The sequence below is a fragment of the Ranitomeya imitator genome, chromosome 2, assembly GCF_032444005.1.
Source record: "Ranitomeya imitator isolate aRanImi1 chromosome 2, aRanImi1.pri, whole genome shotgun sequence".
NCBI lineage: Eukaryota > Metazoa > Chordata > Amphibia > Anura > Dendrobatidae > Ranitomeya > Ranitomeya imitator.
Window position 1 is genome coordinate 760,040,152 of NC_091283.1, and position 18,924 is coordinate 760,059,075.

Consider the following 18,924-nt stretch of genomic DNA (forward strand, 5'->3'; position numbering starts at 1 on the left):
GAATTTTCTGCAAGAAATCCTGAACGTGTGCACATAGCCTTAGTCCCCTGCGGCAGGCATTCCCGTAAGTCCCCTGCGGCAGGCACAGCCATTAGTCCCCTGCGGCAGGCACATCTTAAGACGCAGACGCTCTCCATCCCCCGGCATAGGGAGGATCGATTGAGCTGCAGGCACCCCTCCTTGGTGAGTACTACCCTTCCTCACGCTGCCTGCATAGGGAGGTGCTGTCCGGGTCCCTGGGGAGAGATACCGCTGGCTAGATGCCAGCGATGGTCATCAGGCGCGGCGGCGCGCCCGCCGGTGCGTTCCGCCGGCTGGCTCCATACATTTAGTCCCTGGCTTCTACTGCCGGACTAGGCCGCAACTTAAAATTCCCACCCACCGTCGAAGCGCCGCCCACTACTCAGGCGCTCCTTGCTCTGAACGAGAAGTGCCCTGCAAATCTCGGGCGCCATCTTAGGACTCCACTTCTGCAGGGAAAACTCAGCGAAAACTCTACCTTCCCTCTCTGCCTCCCCGGGGACACCAGCACAGGACCGTGGGTAAGCTGCTCCACTCCATAGGGAAAAGCTTAACCCCTTCTCTGCTCCCATAGCCCTGCTATCGCAGTTTAATTGAAGTGTAGACATTCACTATATGTCTCAATCTAAGGAGGCAAAAAGGGGCAATAAAAAGCACACTGTGTTTTTTACTTCATGTGCTACTTGCAATTCTGCGTTGCCACGAGCCCACAATACCCTTTTGTGCCAGAACTGTGACCCGGCCTGTGCGCAGCCACCTTCTGCCGCCACCTCCAATGTGTCCACCGACCCCCACCGAGCCTAACCCTCCTGAGTGGGCCGCGTCCTTGTCACGTTCAATGGAGTCCTTGGTCAAGGCATTGTACTATTTCCGAGGGTCCTCCTTAAGCCAGAACTCACCTCTGTCGGCTGCGACGGAATCTGGCGACGGTGCGGGGCCGTCCGACCACAGGGGGCGTACCGTACTACGGGACCCCCCGGGGTGCCAGAAAAAGAACCCTTCCCTCATTTCCCGTCCATGCTCGAGCTTCAGTGTCTGTCAGCTCATCTTCTCGCTTCCCCTCCCCTGAGGGTCACTGCGTACATGCCTCTCAGGTCAGGAGACACTTGAAACCCTTATTGAGGCAGTCAGCAAAACACTCATGGTGGATGACGAATCTGTTTCCACTCAGGAACACGTATCTTTTAAAAAGACTAAACGCGTCCAAAAGATATTTGCTAATCACCCTGAGTTTCAGGACATTATCCAAAAACACAGGGAACACCCGGAGAAGCGTTTTACGGCTCAAAAGGCCACCAAAGCGAAATATCCTTTCTAGAAGGATCTGGTGAAAGAGTTGCTTCTCTCTCCTTCTGTGGATCCTGCCGTATCGCAGCTTGCATCCAAAACAGTCTTATCCCTGTCCGACGGTTCATCAGTCAAAAATCCTTCTGACCGTCAAATTGACTATGTGGCTCGCTCAGTCTTTGAGGCCTCAGGAGCAGCACTCCTTCCATCTTTTGCCGCTACCTGGGTGGCTAAGGCAATGGTGGCCTGGGCAGAGGTGTTAACCTCTACCATCCATGACAGTAATCTTCCCCCAGAGGCGGCCAGACTAGCTAACCAGTTAGCTCAGGCCGAAGATTTCGTAGTTAACGCTTCCATAGATGTGGCTAATTGCGCAGCACAAGCGGCTGCAAACGCAATTTCCATCAGGAGGGCCTTATGGCTCCGCGATTGGCAAGCTGATTCTGCTTCTAAAAAGTCGCTGACTTCTTTACCTTACCAAGCTGGATGTTTATTTGGGGAGAAACTAGACCAAATCATTTCTGACGCTACTGGAGGGAAGAATAAATTTCTTCCCCAGCAAAAACCTGCCAGGCCTTTTCGGAGTCAACAGCAGATTTGATTCCTGTCCTTTCGTAACAACTCCAGTTGGTCCTCCTCTTCCCCTGGTTCGGGATGGCGGGAAAACAGAAATCCCCAGGTCTCATACAGACCAAACCGTTCCTGGAAACCCAGAGAGAGACCTTCTGCCCCTAAGCCATCCGCATCCCTTAAACTTTCTACTCAATGACTAGTCGACGTGTCCGGCGGACACCGACAAAGTAGGCGGCCGCCTTCTTTCGTTCCGTAAAAATTGGCTCTTGGTCGTTCACGACGAGTGGGTCAGAGAGCTCGTGTCTTCCGGATACAATATCGAGTTTTCTTCCATCCCCCCCCCCGCCACGCTTCTTCCAGTCTTCTCCCCCCAAATCAAGGGCATCACATCTTCAGGCCATACAGACGCTTCAAAGGGACGGTGTCATCGCTCCGGTCCCTCGAGACCAAAGGTTCAAGGGGTTTTACTCCAACCTTTTCGTGGTCCCAAAGAAGGATGAGACTCTACGGCCCATACTGGACCTTAAACTGCTGAACAAGTTCGCACGGATCCAGCACTTCAGGATGGACTCGCTCAATTCCGTTGTCGCGTCCCTGGAAAAAGGAGAGTTCCTTGCATCCATAGACATCAAGGTTGCTTATCTACATATTCCAATTTTTCCCTCTCATCAGCAGTTCCTGCGCTTCGCAGTCCAAGAAGAACACTTCCAGTTTGTGGCCTTGCCCTTCGGACTCGCCACCGCCCCCAGAGTCTTCACGAATGTCATGGCAGCCATCATGGCCATTCTTCACACTCGGGGAGTGGTAGTTCTGCCTTATCTTGGCAACCTATTAATCAAGGGTCCGTCCCATTCTGCCTGCGAGGAGTCTGTAAGTATCACTGTGGATTCTTTCTCGCCTGGGTTGGAAAATCAACTTCGAGAAATCATCTTCAGTGCCGGCTCAGCAAATCTGCTTCTTGGGCATGATTTTGGACTCTTCCCGCGGGTTAGTCATTCTCCTTCCAGAGAAGGTCTTGTCCTTACAACAGGGAGCGCGCAAGCTCTCCCGTCCAGTCCCTCACTCCATTCGCTTCGCAATGCGCATTCTCGGGGAAAATGGTTGCGGCAATGGAAGCCGTTCCGTTTGCGCAGTTCCATCTCCGTCCTCTGCAACAGGCGCTTCTGTTAGCCTGGGACAGGAGCCCGTTTTCCCTAGACCGTCGTTTTCGCCTGTCCCCACAGGTCAGGCAGACCCTGAGGTGGTGGACGCTACAGTCCTCCCTAAACCAAGGGAAGTCCTTTCTCCCAGTGCGCTGGTTAGTGGTGACCACCGATGCCAGCCATTTGGGCTGGGGCGCAGTTTTCAATCACCACACGGCACATGGTCGTTGGTCCACAAGTCGCATCTTCCAATCAATACCTTGGAGATTCGAGTGATCACTCTTGCCTTACGCAACTTTCACCACCTTCTCGCAGGCCATCCCATCAGAATCCAATCCGGCAACGCCACAGCCGTGGCGTATATCAACCGGTAAGGGGGAACCCGCAGCAGGGCAGCCATGCTCAGTCTCCCACATCCTGCGCTGGGCCGAGACCAATCACTCGCTCATCTCGGCGATCCACATACCGGGTGTGGAGAATTGGGAAGCGGACTTCCTCAGTCGTCAAGGTCTTGCCTCAGGCGAGTGGTCCCTCCATCCGGAATTCTTCCAGCAGATTTGTCTTCGCTGGGGGACGCCGGATGTGGATCTCATGGCCTCGAGGCTCAACAACCAGGTTCCCCAGTTCATTGCACGGTCCCGCGATCCTTGCGCCATCGGGGCAGATGCTCTGGTCCTGTCGTGACATCGGTTCCAAATGCCATACATATTTCCGCCTCTTCCTCTGCTCCCGAGAGTCATCAAGAAGATCAGGGCAGAGGAGATTCTCATCGCGCCGGACTGGCTGCACCGAGCATGGTACGCGGAACTCGTCCAAGTGGTCGCCGATGTCCCCTGGCGGCTTCCAGATCACACGGATCTTCTCTCACAGGGCTCGATTTGCCACCAGAACACCGGGCACTGTCTTTGACGGTGTGGCCGTTGAATCTTGGATTTTAGCCCAAGCCGGATTCTCTCCAGGGGTTTCTTCTACCATGATTCGCGCTAGGAAACCCGTATCCATGCGCATTTATCATCGCACCTAACGCATCTTCTTTTCATGGTGCAATGCCCATGGACGTTATCCTCTGGTTTTTTCCATTCCGTCCATTCTGGCGTTTCTCCAATCAGGCTTAGTCAGGCCTTGCCCTAAGCTCGCTCAAGGGACAAGTGTCCGCATTGTCTGTTCTATTCCAACAAAAGATCGCTTCCAGACTGCCGGTTAAGACGTTCATCCAAGGAGTCTCCCGGGTGGTCCCTCCCTATAGAATGCCTTTGACTTCATGGGACCTTAACTTGGTTCTCGGAGTTCTTCAGGAGGCCCCTTTCGAACTATTGCAGGACATTTCTCTCACCCTCCTTTCTTGGAAGGTGGTCTTTCGCGTGGCGATTACGTCAATCAGGAGAGTTTCTGAGTTGGCGGCTCTCTCTTGCCGTCCCCCTTTCCTGATATTTCACCCAGACAAGGTAGTTTTGAGAACCTCTCCCTCTTTCCTACAAAGTCGTCTCCTCCTTTCATCTAAATGAGGACATTGTCTTGCCGTCATTCTGTCCGGCACCAACCCATAGTATCGAGAAAGCTCTCCATACTCTGTATGTGGTTAGAGCTCTTCGGCGGTACATATCTCACACGGCTCCCTTCCGTAAGTCGGATGTGCTGTTCGTGCTTCCGGAGGGACGTAGGAAATGTCTACCAGCCTCAAAGGCCACTCTAGCCAAGTGGATTCCCTCCACTATTCAGGAATCCTACCGCGTCAGGAACACCCCTGTCCCAGCAGGGATGAAGGCACATTCGACTCGGTCGGTCGGTGCTTCTTGGGCCATTCGGCACCAGGCTTCCGCACAACAGCTTTGTAAAGCTGTGACTTGGTCCAGTCTGCATACCTTCATGAAGCACTATCACGTTCATACCCAGGCTTCGGCAGATGCTGCCCTTAGCAGGCGCATTCTGCAGACAGCAGTACCTCAGTAAGCCAGTGGTACATGGGGTTTTAGCAGTGCAATTGCTCCCCAACCAGGGACTCCTTTAGGACGTCCCATGGTCCTGTGTCCCCCAATGAGGCGTAGGAGAAAAGGAAATTTTTGTGTTCTCACCGTAAAATCTTTTTCTCCGAGCCAATCATTGGGGGACACAGCACCCACCCTGTTAGCCTATGGCTGATTGTTGTTGTGGTTTGTTCCTCAGTTTTTGACATGGTTTACTTGTCTTGGTTTTCTTATACTCCTACTGCTTTACTACCGAACTGAGTCGTTACTGGCCAGTCAAGGGGTGTATACTCCAGAGGAGGAGTTAACTCTTTGTGTTTTACTTAGTGTCCTCCTAGTGGCAAGCAGCATAACACCCATGGTCCTGTCCCCCCCAATGATTGGCTCGGAGAAAAAGATTTTACGGTGAGTACACAAAAATCTCCTTTTCTAAAAGTGTATAGACAACTGCATTCAGGGGTTAAACTACTATCATGTCATGCAGCGTTACAAAAAAGCTGTGATTTAGGACCAAAACACTGTGTCTATTGGGGACATTTTGGCCTAGTTGTAGCCACTTTGTCGTTTGTCCATCAGGCTCGGTATGTGGTTACTCCTCTCACTGACGTGTAAACTGTTTTCTACTTTTTGTTGGCTGCAGGGCGACCTGTTCTCTCATGTTCAGGAAAAGGAACACAGAAAAATAGAGCCAACTCCGGCAGCAAGGCCAGGTACATAGTGTGTGTGCTTAGTATATGTTCTCACCTCTCAGTGTGCAGATTGTGTAAGTCATTACTTCTGTCTTTACTGTAGAAACCTTACCATCAGATGGGAAAAAGAAACCACCATATGGAGGAGTTTCCCTTTTCCCAGGTAAAATTCATCTATCTTTTTGTGTAAATATATTTTTATTAAAGAGAAGAGAATTTTACAAGAAAAACAGTAGTTAAAAACTATGACAATGAGCAAAGTACTTTTCCTTATAATATACAATTTGAGAAGAGTAACACAAAAAACACTCATTCACAAACCTTGCATAAATCTTACATAAAAGAGAGAAAAGGAAAAAAAAATTAGAGGGAGTAAACCCTCCAGAATGACTACGGTAACTTTAACTTATAAGCAAAAACTCCTTGCCCCCGCAACAGGCGAGGACTTTCAAAACCGTAAATAAAAGAAAGCATACCTAAAATCAGATCGCCCATGTCCTCAAGAGCGAGACATGTACGCAAATAGTATTATTATAATTATAAAAGTAACTGGTAAATCATGGTACAGACCTATCACACCGAACTGGTGGAAGGAGAACAGCTCACCCAGGGGGGAGATAGAAAGAGGAGGAAATAGAGGGGGGAGCCCAAGTAGGTGGGGCTCAAGAAAAGAAATATAAAATGAGAATACAAATTCATCTATCTTTTTAATATATGTTAACCCCTTACCATATGACATAATAGCATGTCACATGTTGTGTGCCTGTGTGTGGAGTAGGCTCAGGTGCTGAGCCTGCATCATACCTGGGAGATGCCGGCTGTGACGCACAGCCACCTTTTTACTATAATGGCAGTAATCAGACTTGGCACTGATCACTGCTGTTTAACCTTTAAAATCCGCTCTCAATCATTGACAGCGGCATTTAGACTCAATTTTTGAGTGTTACGTGCCATCAACTTGAGCAGAGTCACTAAGCTCAGTTACTGAGTGCAGTGCTGTAAACATGATGTCGACACTCACCACTGGATCTAGGGTGGCTGAGTGGGGCACAGGATTAAAAAAAATAAATAAAAAACCACAGTCGAGAAAGGGGAGACAAGTGTTTTCTAAAGATGGAAAACTCCTTTAACAAAGATTACGAAGACATTCAGGTGGTCTGGACATGGCAGGTGGCATTTGAGGATTTGCTTGCATTTGATGCTGGCGTTTTTCAGGTATGTAGCACTACAGTTTATGGGCAGGCTCAAACTTCTTTGTCAATTCCCCCATTTGTTTGACACTTTCTTTAACTGCTATCACTCTCGGATATCAGGTTGTTTATATTAGATGTACCGCATTTTTCGGATTATAAGACGCAATTTTTTTCCACCCAAATTTGGGGGGAAAATGGGGGTGCGTCTTATAATGCGGATATACCTTATCGGCGTGCCGCTGCGGTTGTCCCGGTGGCGGTGCTGCGCTGTGTCCACAGTGGCGGTGCTGTGCTGTGTCCACAGTGGCGGTGTGGTACTGTGTCCCCGGTGCTGCTGGGGCTCTGCCGACATTTTGTGAAAGGCCAGAGCCCCCCGCAAGTTCTTCCATGGTTTCCTGACTCCTGTGCAACGGTGGGCTCCGGGAAAATGGTGGCCAGGAGGTGGCGCATGCGCAGATTGAGATCTCGGCTCTGAGATCTCGTGAGATGAGATCTCAGCATTGAGATCTCATCTCCCGAGATCTCTTCGCCAAAATCTCGATCTGCGCATGCGCCACCTCCCGGCGGCCATTTTCCTGGAGTTCACCGCCGCACAGGAGTCAGGAAACCATGGAAGAACTTGCGGGGGCTCTGGCCTTTCACAAAATGTCGGCAGAGCCCCCCGCAGCATCGGGGACACAGCACCGCATAGCACAGCCACTGTGGACAGTGGATACAGTGCAGCACCGCCTCCGGGACACCCACAGCGGCGTGCCGCACTTTGGAACATCCACTTATCCCAGCCTGCGGCACAGCTCCACTCCTGCCTCCTCCACCAGCCACCCTGGGACCCCCGCTTCACCTCAGCCTCCACCCCCGGTAAGCAATAAGACGCATGGATTATAAGAAGCACCACCATTTTATTATTTTAAAGTTTTTTTCCTTTTTTTTTCTCCTCAAAATTTGGGGTGCGTCTTATAATCCGGAGCGTCTTATAAAGCGAAAAATAAGGTACATATGGAATATTTTATTAAAAGCAATCAGAATGTGATCTTTGCGGCCTCGTCCAATGTGATGAGTAATAATCTGCAGTCCTATGTCAGATGTACACTGTGCCTATGTTACAGGTGGGGAGAAAGTGATCAACTCATCGGTGCTCACAGAGAAGGATAAAAAGAAACATCCCACGCCGACAGATACTGCCCCGAATCCTTCAGCTGCTTCAGGGCTGTTTGACGACGATGATGTTATATTTACAGGCGCAGCTTCAACACAAACTTCAGGTATAAACCGCTCCGTTATTTTGCCAGCATTTTCCTTTTAACCAGGTCTGTTTTTAGTCCTATATAGATAGTGAAGGTTACCATTCATCTGATATTTATGAAATATATTGATTAATACAGTCTTGGAAGGGAAAACTGGTTATCTATTAAAAAGCGCTTCCACAGTGTAGATATCAAGGGGGCTAATAAATGATAAGCTTACTGAAAGGGATTGTTTATAAGAAGGCGTTTCCAATCTTTACTAATATTAAAAAGATTAAGCCCTGAGATCACAAAAGCAGTGATTCAGATGTAACAGACTATAATTGGACACATTTTCAGTAGTTGCTTGTGACCCCATAAATCAATGCCCCCAAAGCAAAAAATAAGACACTAATTTGCTGTTTCCATTGTTATAAGTCTATAATAGAATGGGACCACCCAATATCGACGGTGTTAGGAACCGGTATTTGTATCTTATGGGTCAACATACTGGTATAGACTGTCCACTGAAATCTCTTATTAGATTCCATAGGCTACGTTCACATTAGCGTTGTGCGGGGCAGCGTCGGGCGTAGCCGCGGCGACGCATGCGTCATGCGCCCCTATATTTAACATGGGGGGCGCATGGACATGCGTTGTCTTGCGTTTTGTGACGCATGCGTCATTTTGGCGCAACCGTCAGGGCGCAGAGGACGCTGCATGATGCAGCTTTTTCTGCGCCAAAAATCATGCAAAAATGAACGCATGCGTCACAAAAAGCTGCGTTGTGCATGCGTTGTTGCATGCGTTGTGCGTTGCGTCGCCGACGCTGCCCCGCACAACGCTAATGTGAACGTAGCCTTAGCTAGTCACAGAGGTTGTGACCCTATTTTCACGCCTCCTTTCCTGATGCCATTCTCCCGGACCTTCCTTGCTCATTTTTAGGGGGCCAACAGAGAACAAGATCCAAGTATTTAGGACTAGTTTGCCCTAAAGAAGCATTAATGGGCAGGTGAAAGTTGCCATCTTTCTAGGCACTCACACAATGACTGGCCGGTCATTCCAACGATCATGCTTCAAATTGTTGTGTGCCAGAATGTGAGGTGCCAAGTATTCACCAATAAGAATAAGGCTGAGTGGCAAGCGCACAACAGTGAAGTTCCCACCGACCTAAACCCTTTTATTATTGGTTTGTTGACGTTGGTTTATGAGGCCATCTTTTTGTGACCCTAAACAAGTAACTACTGTATCAGTCACCAATTATTATTTTTTTACGTTATATGGCTACATTTGTTCGTTTTAATATATGAAATGAAGATTGTTTTTAATAAAGGGGTTTCCAGTATTTTCAGGACTCATCCTGCACCCTGACAATCTTTTTCTTCCAGTTCATCGTCTAAATTGGCCCAAATCCTTCTTTTTTGTCTGTTTATCCATACATTTACAATTTTCTCCTTTTTATTTCCTACAGGAAAATCTAAACTACCAGATCTCTTTGCTGATGAAGACGACTTGTTTAATGACCATAGTTCTATCAGTACTGTAACTGTTAAATCAAAAGATACTGACGTGCCAGATCCGAAAACCATTGATAAAAAGGTATGACCGTGGATACATTGTGTAATCACTTGGATTCTCACATGATTAGCTGGAAAGTAATAGATTACGTCAGCCTACCATTGGTGGAGATTAAAATGGAAATGTGGTTTCATCAAACTTGGTGTATTTTAATACATATATAGGTGAATATAAGAACATTTGTAACATATGTTGTTGGAGAAATCTGCTTCCTTTCCCATTTATCAGTCACTTCTTTGCCTCCACCTCTTGGACCCACCATCCACTGTAAAAAAAGAACAAAAAAACAATGTACATATCTGTCTTGCTCCTACAAGATGGACTGTCAGCTCCCTGTGGTGCCTTATGCCTCTCTTTGTGGGAGCAGGGTGAGGAAGCAGGCAGAGGGAAGCATACAAAGGTTGTGGTGACCTTTCTAATAAGTCCTTTATCTCACTCCAGAGCTGATGCACATCTAGACCGGTCAGCAATGCTGTATAAAATCCTCCATGACACGGTTTGCCTCTATGTGCTAAACGAATGAAGAGTAGGAATCCCTCTCAGTGTGCTTTACTATGTATGAGAAAAATCATTGCAGCAAGTCTCCTCCCACCAGCTCAGAGTAGATTGCAAATTAAGAAATGGGGCCCAATTCGTCAAAACTTTTGTACAAGAAAACTCGTAAAACGCTTTGAAAAGTTACAAAATGCGGCTTTTGGTGTTTTCATGCCAATTTGAAGCAACTCTGACAAAAGGGGCAGAGATGGTGAAGAGACGGATCTTGACTGTGTCCATCCTTGAAATTCAGCAAACGAGTCAGTGTTTCTTACCACAGAAATGGTACTCTAATCACTGTTTTCAGTAGCACTTCTGGCGAGACGCACGCCCCTGAGAAGTCCTCTTTATGAATTTGGTAGATCAGCGAGTCATGACTGTAGTATGCAATGCTAGAGCCTGCATACTGTAATCTGGTGAAAATTCAGGATACCAGTCGTATAATGGCCACAAATGGTGTTATTCCTTATGTACAAACACAAGATGGCTTATATTTTTGAAATATTACTTGGAAGTAGCTTACCCTTTAAAACATATGCATGTAGACTATAGGTATAAGGGCTAACGTTTCTACTTGTGGAGAGAGACAAGCCTGGCATGTCAGAGTGAGGAGACTCATAAGCCATGCATGCTCCTCTGGGAAATTAAATATGCATATTGTCTCTTCAGAGAGGAAGAGGACTAGAACTTCCCCACCCCCTATTGGAAGCCGAGATCCTAAACGTCAACAGCCTAATTTACTACACTATTCCATACTGCCGTAAATGTATAGCAATGTTTGCAGGGCTAAACCGGGCCCAAACTGCACTTTCCTGGCATCCCTCAAATTAGCAGAATGGATGTATTTGAGGCTTCTTTCGGCAAATACACCATATGTCTGCACTTGTAATGTGAACAGACCCTGAACTAGAAATGTATTTTGCTGCTTTTGTTCTAAATAACTTGCTTTGCTTCCTTCAAGAACATAAAGATCCCTACAGAAAAAGCTCCTTCTGAACCATCAATCAAAAAGCTAACCAAGGGTCTCTTCTCTGATGAGGAGGATTCTGAGGTACGGTAGGGTAAGATTCCTAATTAAAGAACAGAATATTCATGAAGAAGACAAGTTTATACTTTTATACGGTGATATCATAATATTAGAAAACATTCACGTTTCTATATCTTAGTGCTTTCTTTTTAATAGTCAGATTTGTTTTCACCAATTCAAGCTGCCAGCATTCCGAAACCATCAAGTGTACCCGCAGCCAAGACTAGCAAATCCTTATCTCTGTTTGATGATGAAGATGATGTAAGTTAATTTTTATATAATAAAACTACTGCCACTGTTAATCCATTAAGGCATTGTGCCCTCATGCCATATATAGTAAAAAAAAACAAACAAAAAGTATTTTAGCTATTACACCTATCAAATCCAAACCCTTGTTACATAGATATTCATGATTTACCATTAGTACACCTCCCCTGGCATTACTAGCACTCCCTTGTCTGTACATCAGAGCTTTGTGAGAAGCACTATTCGCACCGAGATAAAAAAAAGTTTGTTTTTTTTGTTTACAACAATTCATTGGTATTAACATGTATTAATTGAAAAGGTACTTTACTCTTTATCACTTTATTGGGGGACACAGGAAACCATGGGTGTATGCTGCTGCCGCTAGGAGACTGACACTAGGCAAAAAAAGTAACGCCTCCCCAGCAGTGTACACCACACCAGCTGGAACCGAGCCAATCAGTTTTTGCTTAGCGTCCAAAGGAGGCAGGCATAGGTCTGCGTTCAGACCCATCTTTACCTTGTTGTTGTGTTTTATTAATGATTTCCCTTTTTTTATATACAGCAGGGTGTAATTGCTCAGCCTGTCATCCCACCTAGAGACCAAGTGAACAGTTTGGTCTGATCCACATAGTACCCTCTCGTGTTTACCAGACAGGACCCTATCCCCCCAATACATCAAGAGTGTTTGGGGCATCCACACAGAAGGACACATGGACTGGTACTTTCCATCTATCTCCGGCCTGCTCACCCACTAAATAGGTTTTTGTGCTCTCCTGGGGTCATATCCTCATCTGGTTCTGCTCCTCTTCAGGAACTGGTAGACTCTGCTACAGGCACATGGGCCTCCTCTCAGCAGCCCCACAGCTGGAACGCGTTTTACCTATATGTCTAACATTAGGGCCTCTTCCTCTCATCCTGTGCTCCTTATAATCCTACTCTTTGCTCGTTCTTCCTGTAAAAGGAAGCTACCTACCGGTCAACAGGTCGAAGCTACCTACCGGTCAACAGCTCTTCTTCTCGGGATTCAGTCTCTGAGCTATTCCTTTGCTCTCTTTAGCTCTGCCTGATGGTGGCGGCTATGGAAACATTCCATTTGCTCAGTTCACGCATCCTGTCTGCTAACCCTTCTTTCACATTGGGAAAGGTTGATCATGTCCTTGAATCACTTCTTACATGAAGTGATTCAAGGGCATACTCTTACTATCAACCTCTTACTATCAACCTGCTGGAGATCAGAATCATTTACCTGACCCGCCTCCATTGGCAGGACCTCCTGACAGGCCGCCCAGTCCGCATTCAATGCAGAAACACCACAGCTGTGGCATACATCAACCAAGAGGGCTGAACATGGAGCTGACAAGTTTTGTCAGAGGTGTCCTGCATCCTGGCTTGGGCCAAACAGAATGTCCCGACTCTCTCCACAGTACACATTCCCGGGATGGAGAACGGGCCCGCCGATTTTTCTCAGCCACGAGCTTGAATTCTAAAGCGCTGCAAAATATGTTTGCGCTATATAAATAAAGATTATTATAATTACCTCAGCCGGCGAGTGGTCTCTAAACCCTACTGTCTTCTCCCAGATTTGTCTCTGGTGGGGCACCCTCTATGTTGGCTTGTTGGTGTCCAGAATGAACAGCAACGTTCTGCTGTTCTTATCCAGGTCTTGTGATCCCCTAGCGATTGATTCTGATGCTCTGGCAATATCCTGGGCTCAGTTCAGCTTCCCTTATCTGTTTCCTCCCTCTAATTCCCAAACTCCTTAAGAAGATTGTCTCAGGGCGTTGGGGTATGTGCACACGTCAGGATTTCTTGCAGAAATTTCCTGAAGAAAACCGGAAATTTTCAGCAAGAAATCCGCATATTTTTTTTTGCGTTTTTTTTTTCCCCCGTTTTTTTGTGGTTTTCTTAGCATTTTGCAAGCGAAATTAGCTTGCAGAATGCTAAAGTTTTCCAAGCGATCTGTAGCATCGCTTGGAAAACTGACAGGTTGGTCACACCTGTCAAACATAGTGTTTGACAAGTGTGACCAACTTTTTACTATAGATGCTGCCTAAGCAGCATCAATAGTAAAGGATATCATGTTAAAAATAATACAAAAAAAAAAAAAGTTATACTCACCCTCTGCAAACAGCCGTGAGCGGTCACATGAGCGGTCGCGCGACCAGTCATCGCAGGTCCTTCACACAGAGCATCTATAGGAACGGAACCGGCAGCGTGCACCGCTGAGAGGCGGGAAGACATCGAGGGTGAGTATATCACTATTTTTTTATTTTAATTCTTTTTTTTTTTTGACCAATTATATGGTGCCCAGTCCGTGGAGGAAAGTCTCCTTTCCTCCACCCTGGGTACCAACCGCACATAATCTGCTTACTTCCCGCATGGTGTGCACAGCCCCATGCGGAAAGTAAGCAGATCAATGCATTCCTAGGTGTGCGGAGTCACCGCAATTCCGCAAATTTAATGAACATGTTGCTTTTTTTTTCCGCGATGCGATTTTTTTCGCGGAAAAAAATGCAACATCTGCACAAAAAATGCGGAATACATTGTAAATAATAGGAGGCATACGTAAGCGTTTTTTTCGCGCTTTTATCACGTTTTTATAGCGTAAAAACGCAAAAAAAAGTGAAAAATACTGTACGTGTGCACATGGCCTTACAGAGTTTTTAAAGCCGCAGGATTCTCCAGCCAAGTTATTTAGACATTATCAAAGTAAGAAACCAGTCTTTCTCCCACATAAGCCATCGTACTGTAGTCGCGTACTTTGGAAAAAAGACTTTCCAATCCAGTCGCTCCACTGTCCATTTCTTTTCCCTCCTTTCTGGCTTTCCTGCAGTCAGGTTTGGACTCTGGCCAGTCTCAGATCTCCGCCCTTTCTCTCCTCAAGGCCTTGGCTTCTTACTCCCAAATCAGGATTTTAATGCAGGGATTGGCTCACTCCATCCCGCCCTATCTGCTCTCGTAGTGCTGTGGGGTCACAATTTGGTCTTATTTGTTCTTTAGGGTGCACCCTTTGAGCCAATTCTGGATATTTCTCTCTCTCCTGGAAGGTTTCATTCCTTGTAGTGATCACCTCCATAAGACTTGTCTCCAAGCTTGCAGCTATTTCTAGTCTTTTGCCTTTCCTTGTGTTCCACGAGAACAAGGTGGTTCTACGTCCGGTTCCATCCTTTCTTCCTAAGGTGGCTTTCTCTTTTTATCTCAATGAGGACATTGTCTTTCCTTCCGCCAATCTCCTGCTCATCCTCTTGAGAGGTCTCAACACAAAAGGGATCTCGTAGGAGCTTTGCATCTCAGTTTCCCCTACAGCATCTTTCAGACATTCAAATTCTCATTTTGTGATTCCTGAAGGTTCTCATAGAGTTCTCTCTGCTTCTAAGGCTACCATTGTCCTCTGGATCTATTCTGTCATCTTGGAAACGTATCAAATGAAGAGAAGACCATCCCCACTTGGGGTCACTGATCACGCCACACGTGGGGGCTTCCTGGGCAGTTCACCATCAGGCCTCTGCATTGCAGCTCTGCAAGACCGCCACCTGGTCTTCAGTCCATAGTTTTTCCAAATTCTACTGAGTTCACACCTATGCCTTGGCTGATGCCAGCCTGGACAGGAAGGTTCTGCTTACATCAGTGGACTGGTCTTAGATCTTGAGTTGTTTTTCCAACCTAGGGATTGCTTTAGGATGTCCCATGGCTTCCTGGGTCTGCGATAGAGAAAACAAGATTTTGGTACTCGCCATAAAATCTTTTTCTCTGAGCCTTCACTGGGGGAAGACGGCACCCGCTTTCAGTTTTGCCATTGTTGGTTAAAGTTTTATGTTAACTCTGTTTCTTCTTCCTACTGCTTTCTTACTAACTGATTAGCTTGGTTCAAGTCAGTGGGTGTAGCCGGCTAGGGAGCAAGTTAATTTTTTTTCAGCCTAGTGGCAACAGCATACACCCATGGTTTCCTGTGTCCCCCACTGAAGACTCAGAGCCATAATCTTGTTTTATCATAATTGTGATAGTGACTCAACCCCCTTTTAAATAAATATAATAATAAATCAAACGATAAGGTAAATATGTGCAAATAATGCAATCCATTTTCAAAATTCATATTAACACAGTAATAAAATTGGGGGCAGTGGGCCAGCAAAATCTCATACCTAATTGGGAAGTATGGTAATATTCCTTAATAAGTATAAATTGGGACTGGAGTGCAATAAAGTTAGCCAAGTAATCAGTAGTTGTATCCAGCAGGTAACAGTAAATTACTTTGCAAGTATTATCCAAACCATTAAAGAGCATATGCAAACAATTCTTTAACATAAAGCAAGTTACCCACTAAACTGGGGCATAATCCACAAACACATTTCAAGTGAATCTGTCAGCAGGTTTTGCTATTTAATCTAAGGACAGCGAGATGTGGGGGTTAAAACACTGAATTCAGAGATGTCGCTTATCTTGCTGTGTGCTGTTGTTTATTTACAATGAAGTTTATCCCTGCCTGGGCTACAGCTCTCACACTGCTAGACTGCCACGCCTCCTCCTCTGATAAGCAGCTCACTGTTAATAGACAATGTACACAACCTGGTGTGGGCAGGATCAACTTTCTTAGCTCTGCTGCATTCTACATATAAGAACTCTGATATGATGATGTGATGCTTCCATAGAATCAGGGTCTCCTTTCCTGCATCATGCTGTTCTCTGATGAAGTAATAAAAACATGCTGACAGATTCCCTTTAACCCCTTAACGACTGCCGCTACGCCATTTAACAGTGGCAGTTAAGGGTATTTATTCCTCGGCGCCGCTTTTTAATGGCGCTGAGAAATAAGGTTATAGTGTTCCTAGCGTTGGAAATTCTCCGGGGTCTCGGCTACCGGGGATAGCTGAGACCCCGGAGAACATGATTTGGGTTGATTTTTACCGACTCAGTGTTGCGATCACCTTTATTCACGGAATAACGGCGACCGCAAAAAAAAAAAAAAAAAAAGTCAGATTTCTCTATCGCCTTTCATTGGGGGACACAGAAACCATGGGTGTATGCTGCTGCCACTAGGAGGCTGACACTATGCAAATAAAAAAGTTAGCTCCTCCTCTGCAGTGTACACCCTACCGACAGGAAGTAGGATATTCAGTTTAGCTTAGTGTCAGTAGGAGGTGGACACGGGTCTTTCATTAGACCCTTATCTACCTCAATGTGCGTCGTTTCTTTTCAGGTTTTTTTCCGGAGGGATACAGGGTGAACAGTCACACCTGTAGTCCCACTATGCGGACTATGAGTACGGCGTGTACTGCCACCCCGTATCCTCATATATCCCTCTCCAGGACCAAGATCCTAGCACACAAGCGTGCTCAGAAGTCCGGTCTTGGCTCCGTCCCCCACCCACTCGCCCACCAGAGCCTGTCGGTTGGAGGAGACGAGGACGTCCATCACAGCTCCGTGGACGTCTGATACCTTCAGGTTAGTAACTGCGTGGGATGTTTAGGTGAGTATTTCCCCTAAATTTCCAGATCTTCCCCTTACTCTCTCACGGTGTGGGGGAGTAGTTGTCCCTAAATACGCTTCAATCTTCTATGGCGGCGCTGATTTTATTTTAAAAGGGATCCTAGGGGCACCAAGACGAGCAGTGGCTCTGCACTACGGGCTATCCCCTTCATCGGGGCCGCAGTGCCCTCCCTGCGGCCGCACTGCGTAGCGGCCGCAATGTCACCTTTCTGGCGACACCGGCACCGCTCCGGCCGCCCTGCGGGCGTCGGCGCCGCGATCCCCTTTCCGGCGGCGCCGGCCTCTAATTTAGGTCCCGGCTTCTGCCGGGGCCTACTTCGGCGCCGCGTCCCGTTCTCTGGCAGGCTGCCGCGCTGCTCTGCGGCGCACTGTTCCGGGGCCGCGGTTTCTTTTCCAGCGGCGCCGGCCTCTACTTTAGGTCCCGGCTTCAGCCGGGGCCTACTTCGGCGCCGCGTCCCGACTATACCGTTCTCCCTGCGGTCCTGGCAGGCTGCCGCGCTGCTCTGCGGTGCACTGTTCCGGGGCCGCGGTCTCTTTTCCAGCGGCACCGGCCTCTAATTTAGGTCCCGGCTCCCGCCGGTACCGCGCTCCTTCACTTCCGCTTTCTTCGGGCGGGCTTTCTCCCGCCCGACAAACTGTGCCCTGCAATCTCCGCCCACCGGCGCCATCTGGGCTGTCTCCGCCCCTTCCTCCACATCGCTGCTGAGCACAGGGCAGGAGATTCCAACGTGCCCGCATTTTCTCCTGGGGGCACAGCACATCATCTGCGCGGATTACACCAGAGGCCGCAGGGCAGCAGCTCCATCTTTCTGTTCCACTGCTGTTCTTCAGACCTGCAGTAAGTTCCGGACAAGAGTGCCCCAGATGTGTCTACCTGTTCTCCTAGGGGCTATCGTTCCTGAGGAGCATCTTCCAAGCCGTGCAGCCTTCCATCTGGACACCGCAGCGCCTGCCGTGAGTACCTCTGCACCGCAGTTTGACTCAAACCCCTAATCTTCAGACATTTCCCTCAGGGGCCCGTTCGGTCTAATTTTAAGGGAGGTCGCTCCCGGCCTCCTACCTTTTCCTGTGTCTTAGTGAAACACTTTCAGGGTTCGCGTTGTAACCACAAGCTCCCTTCAGGCAGGCCTGCAGCAACCCACATTTTGTTCCCGCTGCTCCGCCTCAGAGCGAAGTCCCCACCCCAGGCTGGGCCTCCCCTCTGTCTCTATCAGTAGCGGATCTCACACGGGTGTCCCAGACCCGCGTGTCCGTGCTCGATCGGTTGCCCCTGCAGCCTTCCGTAGTAGCCAGCGGGTCGCAGGAAGCTCTGTCCGAGTCTTCCAATACAGGCCGCGAAAGATTCAGACGGGAACGCCAGTCTGAGTTCTCTTCTTGGTCCATCTCGCCCCACGGTCCTTCTCTGTGGTCGAGTTCCCCCTTATCCTCCCCCCCGGAGTCAGGCGAGGCTTTCTCTGATGTGCCTTCGGAGGATAATTTGGGGCCGTCGAACCATACTTTAACATGAGGGATATGGTTCAAAGCCTCATTGGAGCGTCCAATCTGACCTGTGGCAACAAAGATTCCTCTACGAAACCCGCAGATCAGGCGGTTTCGTTTAGACGGTCTAAACTACCTCCCAAGGGATTCGCTCCTCATCCTGAATCGAGGAGCTTCTGGCCAGAGAAAGAGCGAATTCGACCAGACGTTCTCAAAGAGGAAAGCGTCTTGGAGTCTCATATCTCTTTCCTCCGGATCTCATCGCCAACCGGAATGAGAGGCGATGGAGAACGACCTCTCCCCCTGTGGATCCGCCGGCTGCTAGACTTGCCACCAACACAGTTCTCACGCTGTCCGGTGGGGCGACTCTGACAGGTTCCATCGATCATGGAATCCTTTGTGAATTCGGCTCTCGAACCTGCCGCATCATCCCTATGCCCGCTTGGGTTTCGAAGTCGGTATCCGAAGGGGCTAAAACAAC

General features: G+C 48.0%; 1 protein-coding gene across 3 annotated transcripts in view; it reads left to right on the top strand.

Moving 5' to 3' along the window:
- The window catches only part of LOC138665669 (WASH complex subunit 2C-like), a 152,710-nt gene that overhangs the window by 30,546 nt on the left and 103,240 nt on the right, over nucleotides 1-18,924 (top strand). For all 3 annotated transcript variants that reach the window (XM_069753348.1, XM_069753347.1, XM_069753349.1), the window contains exons 12-17: nucleotides 5,628-5,697; nucleotides 5,780-5,839; nucleotides 7,976-8,131; nucleotides 9,564-9,691; nucleotides 11,166-11,255; nucleotides 11,388-11,492. In XM_069753348.1, coding sequence (XP_069609449.1) covers nucleotides 5,628-5,697; nucleotides 5,780-5,839; nucleotides 7,976-8,131; nucleotides 9,564-9,691; nucleotides 11,166-11,255; nucleotides 11,388-11,492 — 609 coding nt within the window. The remainder of the gene's footprint in view (nucleotides 1-5,627; nucleotides 5,698-5,779; nucleotides 5,840-7,975; nucleotides 8,132-9,563; nucleotides 9,692-11,165; nucleotides 11,256-11,387; nucleotides 11,493-18,924) is intronic.